Consider the following 12,236-nt stretch of genomic DNA (forward strand, 5'->3'; position numbering starts at 1 on the left):
CCCTCTGACCTTCTCATTGGCTCACCGCCACACAGATGATCCTGATGCTATCACTCTCCTCCTCCTGCATCTGAAATCCATCACCAGCATGCTGAATGCTTAATGAACCAGTGCATGCGCACTATTACTCCCGCGTGTTGCTTCGGTTACGTCATCAGTGGCAACCGGTACCACTCCCAACACAAGTAAGTACACGGCCGGGACAGGATTTCCACCCCACCACCCCCCCCCCCCCCACACCACTAGCCTTGGAGCCATGTAAGGAGGTGACTGAATGGAACTGACCCACTACATAAAGATCTGGAGGCTGATAGTTCAGCCTGACCTCCTATGATACTGCAAGACAGGCGATATGTGGTCCAACTGGCAAGGGTGTGACTGAACCTCTGACTCTCGCCCTGACGCAAAACATGGATCTTCAATATACACTGGCTTCAACCTGTTGATGGAAACAGTGTCAGACTTTCCATTCCTGTCAATCACAAAAGTCTTCAAGTAACATTGTAAGACCTGAAAAGGACTATTGTAAACAGGCTGAAGTGGTTTGCAAACAGCATCATGTCACAGGAACACATGAGCACAGTTTTGTTCAGTAAATTATTTGGCACATACACTGCAGGTATTGTACGTTGTGCAGGAGTAGATCAAAATAATTTCAACATAACTAGCCAGATAATAGAGCATTGTCCCCAGACTCAGATTTACAAACTCGCCGGGCAAGGTCAGCATAGTACCATATACCAGCTCTGCCACTTTGCATCCAAAATCCGCCAAGGAGAACCATGGGTGAACATTCACTCCCCAAAGGTGCATTGCCACCTGCTGTGAATGCTGCTTTAAATTGTTGATGTATACGTTCAATGAGGCCGTTGGCCTGCAGATGTTAAGCCATAGTGTGAATGTGGGTAATGCCTAAAAGATCAGTGAGAGCTTGGAACAAAGCTGCCTAGAACTGAGACCCTCACTCCATCGCAATGGTGCACCAAAAGATGGAATCCAACAATTGACGAAAACCGGAGCGATTATCCCCGCAGAGATGTCAGTGACAGGAATGGCCTCCTGCCACCTGGTAGTCCAGTCCTCACACTTGAGCAGATAAGCATATCCCCAGGTTGGTGGAAGCAGGCCTACCAAGTCTAGGTGCATGCACTGGAAATGGGAATCTGGAACAACAAAATCCCCCAGCTTGGATTTCATGCGTCTGGAGATTTTAGAACGTTGTCATGTCAAGCAGGTCCTTGCCCATAATCCAACATCCTGTTAAACATAAGGCCGGGTAAAATGTTCCATAATCAGTTTGATTACCAGGATGAGATAGATCATGAAGAGACTCAAAAATCCCCCGCTTCATAGCCGCCGACACAAAAGGCCTAGGTCGTCCTGTGGAAAAATCACAGACTAACATTTCACCTGATTAATCCAGTGTCACACCTGGAAGATAAAGACCAGAATTGATCAGGTGATACCGGATGAGATCAGGATTGGTGTATTGTGCACAAGCCATGGTGATGAAATCGATGGCAGTAGTCATATGTAAGGCATCAATGTTGCACCTAGATAAGGCATCGGACATGACATTCACTTTTTCTCAAATGTCCCTTATGCCCAATGAAAATTGTCAGATGAAGCCCAAGTGTCATATTTCTTGGGCGAGTCGACTTGTGCTCTTGCATTCACACTGTGCAAAAGAGGCTGATGGTCTTTGATGACCTTCCAATAAAAAGCGGAAATGTTTCAAAGTGAGATAGATGGCTAAGAGTTCTCGACCAAACGTATTATACTTTGCCAGAGCTGGTGACAGCTTAGTGGAAAAAAATGTCAGCAGTTCCAATTGCCCACAGACTTGTTGTCTAACACTGCTCCCACAGCACTGACAGATGCATCTGTGGTCAGAGAGAGCAAAGCTTTTGATGTAAAGCTTAGTGGCATTTGCAAGCGCAGTCTTCACATCGTTGGAAGCACGCACAGCATTATCCCCAAAGTCAATGGTCTTTTGGAAACAGACTTAGCGGATCCTTTTAATTGTTCAGCAAGGGGTAATAGAGATGTTGCAACATTTGGCAGGAAACGGCGATAGAAATTCATCATGCCTTAAAATTGCTGCAACTGGCCAAATGTAATGGGTGTAGGAAATTCTTGAATTTCTCAAACTTTCAATTCATCAGGCAAAATACCATGTTGTGTAACTCAATGTCCCAAAATATAAGATCAGCAACACTAAAAACCCATTTACTGGGATTGATCATGATTTAAAACTCATCAAACCTCTGAAACAATGAGGTAAGGTGGTCCTTGTGCTCCTCTTCATCCATGCTCGTGACAAAAATATCATCAATGTAAACAAAGCACAAAATTGAGGCTGGTACATGACCCATAAACTACTGGAAAGTCTGAGCTGAATTCTGTAGACTGAATGGCATTCACAAAAACCCAAACATGCTGAAAGGGGTAATTACTGCTGTCTTGGCAACATCAGAGGCTCAACTAGAATCTGATAGTAAGCACGTACTAGATCTATTTTCTCAAATACCCATTTTTCTTGGAGATTCGCTGAGAAGTCTTGTAAATTGGAAATGTTGTATCTATTAGGCACGGTGGAATTGTTCAGGGAAAGATGATCACCACAAGGCCGCCAGTCCCGAGCAGATTTTATTTTAGAACCATATGCAATGGTGACACCCAGCAGCTGTCAGATCTGCGGACTATGCCCAAGTCTTGCATGTGGTCGAATTACACTTCCGCGATTTTAAGATGGTCAGGAGGTATCCCACAAGCCTGCGCTGCAACTGGAGGACTCCATATCTCTGTGTCTCTTCTTCTTTTTCTTCTTTGGCTTGGCTTCGCGGACGAAGATTTATGGAGGGGTATGTCCACGTCTGCTGCAGGCTCGTTGGTGACTGACAAGCCCGATGCGGGACAGGCAGGCACGGTTGCAGCGGTTGCAAGGGAAAATTGGTGGGTTGGGGTTGGGTTTTTCCTCCTTTGTCTTTTGTTAGTGAGGTGGGCTCTGCGGTCTTCTTCAAAGGAAGTTGCTGCCCGCCGAACTGTGAGGTGTCAAGAGGCACGGTTGGAGGCAATATCAGCCCACTGGCAGTGGTCAATGTGGCAGGCACCAAGAGATTTCTTTAAACAGTCGTTGTACCTCTTCTTTGGTGCACTTCTGTCTCGGTGGCCAGTGGAGAGCTCGCCATATAACACGATCTTGGGAAGGCGATGGTCCTCCATTCTGGAGACGTGACCCACCCAGCACAGTAGGGTCTTCAGCAGCATGCTGCTGTGTCTCTATATGGTGGGAAACTGCATGATTAATGTCTGTGTGGTAATATGATGGGCTCACTAGGTGAGGGAAAGGGCAGGAGCTAGGTGTAAGGCTTGTCAGGCGGGTGACAACATTGAAGGGATAACAAACTTGCATACAAGAGCTGCGATCAACGACACAGCGATATTTCAAATCCATCAACAATGAAAAAGTGACAAGAAATCCACTCCCATGGCGGAATTTGCCACATTTGCAACCGTGAAATCCCACCGGAATCTAATTCAGAGGTTCTCAACCTTTTTCTTTCCACTCACATACCATTTTAAGAATTCTGTATGCCATCGGTGCTCTGTGATTAGTAAGGGATTGCTTAAGGTGGACTGTGGAAAGGAAAAGGTTTGAAAACCTCTGTTTTAATCATACCTAATTGACTCATTATGTGCACAGTTGCATAACTCCAAAGGAAATAGGTCATGACAATTTTTCTCAATCAAAATATTTCAGTAACAATTGGGTCTATAGCAGTGATTCTCAACCTTCCCTTCCCACTCACATACCACCTTAAGCAATCCCTTACTAATCACAGAGCACCGATGACAGGGAATACTTAAAGTGGTATGTGAGTGGAAGGAATACCATTGTGTGCCCAAAGCCTGGACCTGTGTAGTCAGTACTGCCATTTGCTGCTCCAACTCCATTATCTTTGAATGATAAGGAGCTGGTGCTACCTTTGATTGAAAAGATGCTGGTGTTATACAAGGTGCAGTAAGCAGTTGTTCCAGCTCCATTTGCTTCTGTTGACTTAGGGAAGTTGCCAGTCCTTCTATCTTCATTGTTCAGATCATGGACATAACAAGGTTGGCATGATCCACCAACTGATCAAGGGTGCACATTTGAAAGACATTCACCAAATGTCCTTGAACATAACAAGGTAAACAACGGAGGAACCTCTGTTCTAGCTAGCCTGCGCCATCTTCTCGACATTTGTGAGAGTTGCCTATCGCCTAGGCTGTCATCAGCTAGTAATTCGGCAATTCGAGTCTTCCTAGATGGATGCGTATGCCATAGAATAGTAGCATTTAGGATGTCATGTGGGAGATTACCATTCGAATCATCTAAAACATCAGAGAAATGTGCCTTGAGGCTCATGAACCACGCTGGTGCATTATTAATTAAAAAATAAGGGGGAAATCTCCAGACTGTTCCTGTAAGGGGTTCATCCTCCTCACTACCTATTTTAAACTAGAAGGTGCTGTGAACTCACGGGGTAACCACTTGTAACCACACTGATTTCCCCCAGTTTACACACAATTCAAGAACACTCTCACTCGTTTCTTTGAGCACAAAAAGGAGTCGACTTTCTTTATTTTCTTCAGAAGCAACACTGCATTCTTCAACTCCCCAAGCACCACCCAGCCAAACCTCTCTGACCTTCTCTTTGGCTCAACGCCACATGGGCGATCCTGACCCTCTCACTCTCCTCCTCCTGTGTTCGAGATCCATCCCCCTGTGTACTGACTGCTTAAGAAACCTGTGCATGGCCGTTATTGCTCCCGCACATTAATTCAGTTACGTCATCAATGGCGACTGGCACTGTTCCTGACGCAGGTAAGTACGCAACCATGGCATTATCTCTAGAATCTGTCTTCCTGATTATGCTAAAGAATTTCATACTTCACCTAGAAAAAGAAAGGAAAATGCAACATTGTTTAAAATCAAAGTGAAAGTTGGTTACGTTTTTGATATTGATTCAGTTGCAGCCGCAGACCTGCTTGATCACGTGCAGAGACATCCACCTTAAAAATTCAGGAAGTGCTATTGACATAAAGTAGGCTGAACTTTAAGTTATATTCTAGTGAGAGTCGGGTGCGTTATTTGTGTTGGACCAAAAGTGATGCTGGCGATCACATAAACTGACCAAATCTTTACTGTCAATTAGCAACACGCATATGTAGTTCAATCAGAATGATCCCATTCATATACAACACTTGTATTTGAACTTCAACTGGACATACTTTTATGAAGCAAGTTTATGGTATTTGTGCATTTCTTTTGGATGTATCTGAATTGTCCACATGATAACTAGAGTATTTAATTTCAAAACACTCCAAGATGTCATTTTGAATTTATATAAAAGTAGAATAAAAATTGAGAAAGAGATGGAATGGACCTTTCTGAATCAAATGTATTACACTCACACAAAGTGAACTTCTTCCCAGTGGGCTTTTGAAATGTCGTGATACTAACGGTAGTGGTCGTTCTGCACCATCAAGGTCCCATAAGCCTTGATAGTGCAGAATAACCCCACCACCAGTATCATAGTGTTTTAATTGGGATTACAACTGAAAGGCAATGTATGACCAAAAAAAGTCCCACAGAATAAAATAAGAAATAACTCTTCTGAATTTGTCCAACTGATGGATTTAAATGCAATTGAATCACTCCTTAACAAAAGTTAGCAAATCAAGCCAAAAGAAAAGGGATGGCTGGAAGTTCTCATTAAGTCAAGTATGAAATGCAAAGCTGCAGATGCTGGAATCTCAATCAAATAAACTGGTCAGAAAACATTCATGGGTAGCAATAGTCATTTTGTGTCGGGACCCTTTATCAAGACTAAAAGGAAGGGAATGATATTATGTATATGAAGCGGGAAAAGAAGCTACGAGTTTTAGGTAAAGGGGAGTGACCTATAATTAGAAAGCTCAATGTACACCCCATTATGTTAATGCTGCCCAGAAGGAATATGAAGTGTTGTTCCTCAAGTTTATGTTTGGCCTTGCCCTGACAATGGATAATGACAAGGACAGATGTGTCGTTGAAGGAATGGCTGGGTGAGTTAAAATGATTTAGCTACAGGATGCTCAAGCTTAGACACACAAATAGAGCAGATGTATTTGGTAAAGTGATCACCTAATCTGTTATTTAGTCTCACCAATGTAGGGAACACCGAATACAGCAGATTAGTTTGGATGATGTGCATGTAAAGTTCTGCCTCACCTGGAAGATTTGTATGTGGCTTTGGAAGGAGGTGAGGGGAGAGTTGTCGGGGAAGGTTTGGCACTTCCTGCAGTTTTCAGCCTTAGGGGATGGAAAGGTAGGCAAGGGAGTCTCGAGGAGAATAATCCCTGCAAAGCAAGGACTGGGGTGTAGAGGGGCAGATGTGACTGGTTATGGGATCATACTGATGTTGGAAACACGTGTATGTAGAGGAAAGTTGATGTTTCTGGTGAAAAATCTTGCATTAGGAACAGATTTCTAGTGTAAAATCATTGACATTAAAACGCTAACAGTTTTTCTCTTTGCAGAACAGCTCAGCATCTTCTGTTTGTATTTCATGGTATATTGTAGATGATGATGACTTGCATCAAACAACTTACAGTGAAGATGACCAAAATTTGCAATGTTTTAACTGATATGAAACAACGGTCATTGTTTGACCAGACTCTACATATTATGTTCTCATGTTAATCATTTCACTTTGCAGTTCCTCCAACAATCGCTGGCAGCAGTGACATGGTGACTGTGGTGGTCAATAATCCTGTTAGATTGGCATGTGAGGCCAGTGGTATCCCAATGCCAAGCTTGACGTGGTTGAAAGATGGCAGTCCCATCTCCAGCTTTACTGATGGTGTTCAGGTATTTCTAATTCATTATTAATATTTTCATGAATTAGTAGAATGAAACAATGAATCAACTACAGAATTGATGCTGTTTAGAAGGAAGCAACTTTTCCAGTTTGCAGGAATCATGATCCTTCAACCCTAAATGAGATAAGTAAAATTGAATCTGTGACTGCTAGAATCCTGGGAAGGCTTGCTGCTGTATATGAAAAATATTTTAAATGATCTTTTCTCAAAAGGCAGATAGGGCCCATTTTAATATTTCATCAAAGTTGCCCTTCAAACAGAAGGTGACAGTCTTTCACCATTATTAGGGCTGAGATTAATATGTTCAAAAGTTGGATTGGGATTTCCGTTTTTAACTTTCTGCTCTTGGCCAAGACGGCTGATCCTAACTGAAGTCTATCATAATCCAGATGTTGTGCTATTTGTTTGAAAGAATAGTCTTATTTGCATGGTTATATCACAACATTATTTTGCAGTAAAGTTGTCAGTATGTGGAACATTGTTCTGCGATGAGCCTCTTCACTTTTACATCTCAACTGAAATACTTATTCATTATCACTATTTCATAATAATTTTTGTTTCACCTAAACAGGAAGTGTGTTCTTTTGAATTCTCAGGTAATTTTCAATCTTTGTGTGTACTTTCTCTGCCTTTTAATGCCTCTTTTCTCAACCACTTGGTGTTTCCTGCTTTTGAACCTTTGACCATAAGCAGACTAAAGTGTGACTTTGTGCAGCATTCCCCCAAAATGTGGCACAATGTGATACTGGGAAATAGAGATTGGGGTGGGAATCAAAATTGAACCCCACCCAAGGACCCTCCAATTCAGTGAGTTGCCTGTTTGCTCTCATTGAATGATAGACACCTTGCAGTCAGAATTCTAATGAGCCTTGATGGACCTTTCACTAATTCCATCAGGTTAGTGTCATGCCCATATAACTGTCATTTAAACAGACTTAAGGCCACTATTAACAATAGGACCACTGAATATTAAGTCCAATCACGCAGATGAAATGCCTCCCTTTGTCCTTTACATTGAAAACATAAAGCATTAGAAATCTGTGATGTCTCAGTTACTGATTATATTCAAGATGGATGGATAGGTTATTGAATATCAAAGGGCAACTGAAATTATTATCAAGAACATAACACAAAATTTGTTGTTTTGCAGTAGCATTACAGGTGCAAATATCACTTTAAATTACATTTTAAAAAAAGCATGAGTGCAAAAGAAGAGAAAAAATAAGGTAGTGTCTCTGTCATTGTCCATTTTGAAATCTGACGGAAGAGGGGAAGATGCTGTTTCTGTGTCATTGGGTGTTCGTCTTCAGGCTCCTATACCACCTCCCTGATGGTAGCAGTGTGAAGAGGATGTGGCATGGGTGGTGAGGGTCTTTCGGGATAAAGGTACATCTGTAGAAATTTGCATGAGTCTTTAGTGGCATATTAAATTTCCTCATGAAGTATAGCCCCTGGCAAACCTTCTTCATGATGCATCGACATGGAGGCCCCAAGATAGATCTTCGGAGATGTTGACGCCCAGGAATTTGAAGTTCTTAACTCTTTCCACTGCTGACCCCTCGATGAAGACTGGTTTGTGTTTTCCTGATTTCCGCCTCCTGAAGTCCACAATCAGTTCATTGGGTTTGCTAACATTGTGCAAAGTTGCTGTGGTGACACCAATCAACCAGCTGATCTATCTGACTCATGTCATCTGTGAATCTGCCGATGACTGTGGTGTCATCACCAAATTTGTAGATGGCTTTTGAATTGTGCCTCACCACACAATCATGGCTGTTGAGCAGTGGACTAAGTATGCACCCTTGAGTTGTGCCTGTGTTGCATGTCAGTGAGGAGGAGTCATTGCTGCCAATTCATACTGAGGTTGATACAAGAAAGTGATGCTGAGGTAAAAGGTGATCAACAATCTGACTCAACGTTGGAGCAGGCAGGAGGCACAAATAGCTTACTTCTGGTTCTATTACATTGTTAACCAAGAAGAAACATGTAAATTTCTCAAAGTTTACACTCAGAGTATTGTTACAAATTTGTAAATGTCTTTTGGCTTTTTATTTAACTTTAATTTTTTTAAAATTTACTATTTAATTAGTAGATATGACATGGGAACTGGCCCTTCTGGCCCATGACCCCATGCCACCCATATGTGAGCACACTTTAACTTCCATATTTACTTGCAGGTTCTGTCTGGTAGTCGAGTGCTTGCTATCAGCAGTGCCCAGATCAGCGACACTGGCAGATACAGTTGTGTCGCTGTGAATGCTGCAGGAGAACAGCAGAGGGACATTGATCTCAGGATTTATGGTAACATTATCACAAACATTTACTTGTTTCTCCAATTTTTTTTCTGTCCTATTCCCTGACAGTAAAGGTTTAACCTAATTGAGTGACAAGTCTACGGGAAAAAAATATATTGTGTTATCACTTTAAATGAAAAATGAGATGTTTTGATCCAAGAATTAAAACAGTTTCACTGAATTCACAGTTTCATCTTCCTTATGATCCAAGTTCTCAACCCTCTCATTAGCTCTTTTGCCTCTTACAAAATGGCATAGACAAATTACAATTCAGTAGCAAACAATAAAGAAAAACATCTGTGGAACTGGTAAATTAACACCTAAAACTTCTTGCCGTGCATCATAGAAGGTGTAAATTCAATGAGCAAGCAAATTCATATGAGATCTTCCTAATCTAAATTGAACGGAGCCACAGGTTATATAGCTACTCCCAACATTAGTCGATGCTGAACAGAAGCTTGTTTAAACCTGCTCCTGCTTCCATTTGCAGCAGTGAGATGAAGTTCTATAAACTATTTCAAACCAACCATTTTATTGTTAAAAAGACAGCATGATACCATATTTTAATGAATAGAACGTACATGCTGGTTTTTACATACAAGAACGTGCAATTTCAAATTAACAAAAGATGTACCATCCAGCGATCTTTAGGGATCAGAAATGGAGAGGGTGAGTACATTTAAATACCTGGGAGTCACCATCTCGGAGGACCGTTCTGGACCCACCATACTAATGTCATCATGAAGAAAGCCCATCAGTGCCTCTACTTCCTCAGGAGTTTGTGGAAGTTTGAAATGTCATCGGAAACCTTGACAAGCCTCCACAGCTGTGTAGTGGTAAGTGACCTGACCAGCTGCATCATGGGGCACCAGTAGCTCTGAGCAAAAAGCCCTGAAAAAAGTAGTGGACACAGCCCAGTACATCACAGGCAAAATCCTCCCCATCATCCAGTGTATCTACATGGAAAGCTGTCATCAGAGAGCAGCAACAGTCATCAAGGATTACACCATCCAGGATGTGCTTTGTTCTTGCTGCTGCCATGAGGAAAGAAGTACAGGAGCCACAAAACATGTACCTCCAGATTTGGAATATCTGCTACCCCTCAGCCATCAGAGTCGTGAACAACATAGTCACTGAGAGACTCATATAAGAACTCTTACTTTGCTCATTATTTATAACTAAATATTTATTTTCTGTTTTTTGCACAGTCAGCTTGTTTACATTTCTTTTTGTTTCTAGTTCTTTTGCACACATTTCTTTCTTATTGAGTACATCTTCCATTGTAATGGAGAGGCAGCGTCCACCACTGAGTGGCGCTGCTGCGCTCCTGTTCAGAGGACACACTACCTGCCAGTCAAGGTTAAAGACTCCCCCAAGCCATCAAGGTGACCCTTGTGATTGGCCCACCTAAATCACCAGGTGCTACAGTCCAGACAGCCCGCTCAGACTCAGCCCTAATCTTCACCCAATTGGCCCAGGTGAATCACCTCAGTTCACCCCTGCTGAGCCACTGCACTTGGCTTCAAGCCATTGGCCACAGCAACCAATGGGGCCCACACTGACCCTTACGATTGGCCCCCCAGCTTTGCCCCAGAACTATAAAGGACCATGTGCCCCTTTGTTCTGCCTTTTTGGACTCCTGGTGGCATGTAAGTATCATCTTCCACGCTAGGTTGGGGTGAGTCTCGAGGCTAGGTAGCTAGAGTCGTGTCCTTACCGGTCAAGGGGTGGGGGCACGTAATATCACCTTGATCTAATTTCCCCAATTTCTGTCGGTTTCCCCATCGTCAACCGAAAGTGTATATTTACCCCCTGCATATTGTGTATGTGTAGAAGTTTCCTTAACATATCGACCCGATCGTCCTATTTCGATCCCTGAAATAAACGTGTGCTGCGTACCTGCACTTTGGTCTGGTTCTTAACCTGTGGGACCCACACGAACCCGAACAACATCCATTTACCAGTAATTAACCACTCTGCCTGGCCCACAGGGAAAGCATCTCGAGCTTTGTAAGTGATGTACTGTATGCACTCTGGCAATAAATTTGAACTTTGATTAACCCATTAAATACCATATTCTGTAAATCTACTGTATCCTACAGATTTCTATTCTTAAAAATTCCACAAGAGAACTGAAGAAGCAACTAACATACAATTTATTTTGGGAAATCTGATACCTGGACATAAGGAAGGGCATCAGTGTGGAATAGATAAAAATGATGAGTCTTTTGAATTCTGGAGCTTGAGGACATATTCATGATTAAAATGTTGAAAACAGCTCTTTGAATTTTTTTTAAAATAGCATTTGAAAAATCAGTTAGAAAATGAGTAGGAAAGGGATGAAATGAAAGATATATTGAACAGACAATCCTTATCACATCTGAGTTATCAGATTTCATTTGAAGCATCCACCTTAATGGATGTCCACTGATATGTGATGTACATTGGCATGGTTACATATTGTACTGTTTAAATGCTAGAAATTTAATTTTTTCATATGAATCAACCTAATGCATTAATGACAGCCTATTTCAATGTAAAACATGTTTTCAACACACAGTTTATTCTGCTTTCATTCATTCACAAATATAAAAGAAAATTATGAAAATTAAGTTTTGGCAGTTGTTTTAATCCTTTTAGAGTATAATATGTGCTTTGTCAATAAACCTAAGGCATGTGTGAAACATTTAAAAAAATCTCCATTGTAATTCTATGTTTCTGGTATTCACAAGGATTACTTTAATGAAACACAGGCTAATAGGGATTTAATATTATAATTAGAAATACCTTTTGAAAAGACAATAATGTTATTATAGTAAGGCACAGCTGTAGTTGAAAAATCTGGCAAACATGTTCCTTGCAACTAGATATTGCTTGTACTGTTCTCCTGAATACTATTTAGAAGCGCCTGTGCCAGTTCAGTGTTGATTCACATGGCCAGCACTGTACACCTGCCAAATGTAAGAACTCCAAGCCAATCGTCTTTTTCTGCAACCAAATCCAGGGTGTTGCAATCCCCTGAGTCTTCAATTGCTT

General features: G+C 41.7%; 1 protein-coding gene across 1 annotated transcript in view; it reads left to right on the forward strand.

Moving 5' to 3' along the window:
- hmcn1 (hemicentin 1) overlaps positions 1-12,236 on the forward strand; it is a 538,964-nt gene that overhangs the window by 303,523 nt on the left and 223,205 nt on the right. The window contains exons 39-40 of the mRNA XM_069942357.1: positions 6,744-6,895; positions 9,084-9,207. Coding sequence (XP_069798458.1) covers positions 6,744-6,895; positions 9,084-9,207 — 276 coding nt within the window. The remainder of the gene's footprint in view (positions 1-6,743; positions 6,896-9,083; positions 9,208-12,236) is intronic.

This window comes from Narcine bancroftii, chromosome 5 (assembly GCF_036971445.1).
Source record: "Narcine bancroftii isolate sNarBan1 chromosome 5, sNarBan1.hap1, whole genome shotgun sequence".
NCBI lineage: Eukaryota > Metazoa > Chordata > Chondrichthyes > Torpediniformes > Narcinidae > Narcine > Narcine bancroftii.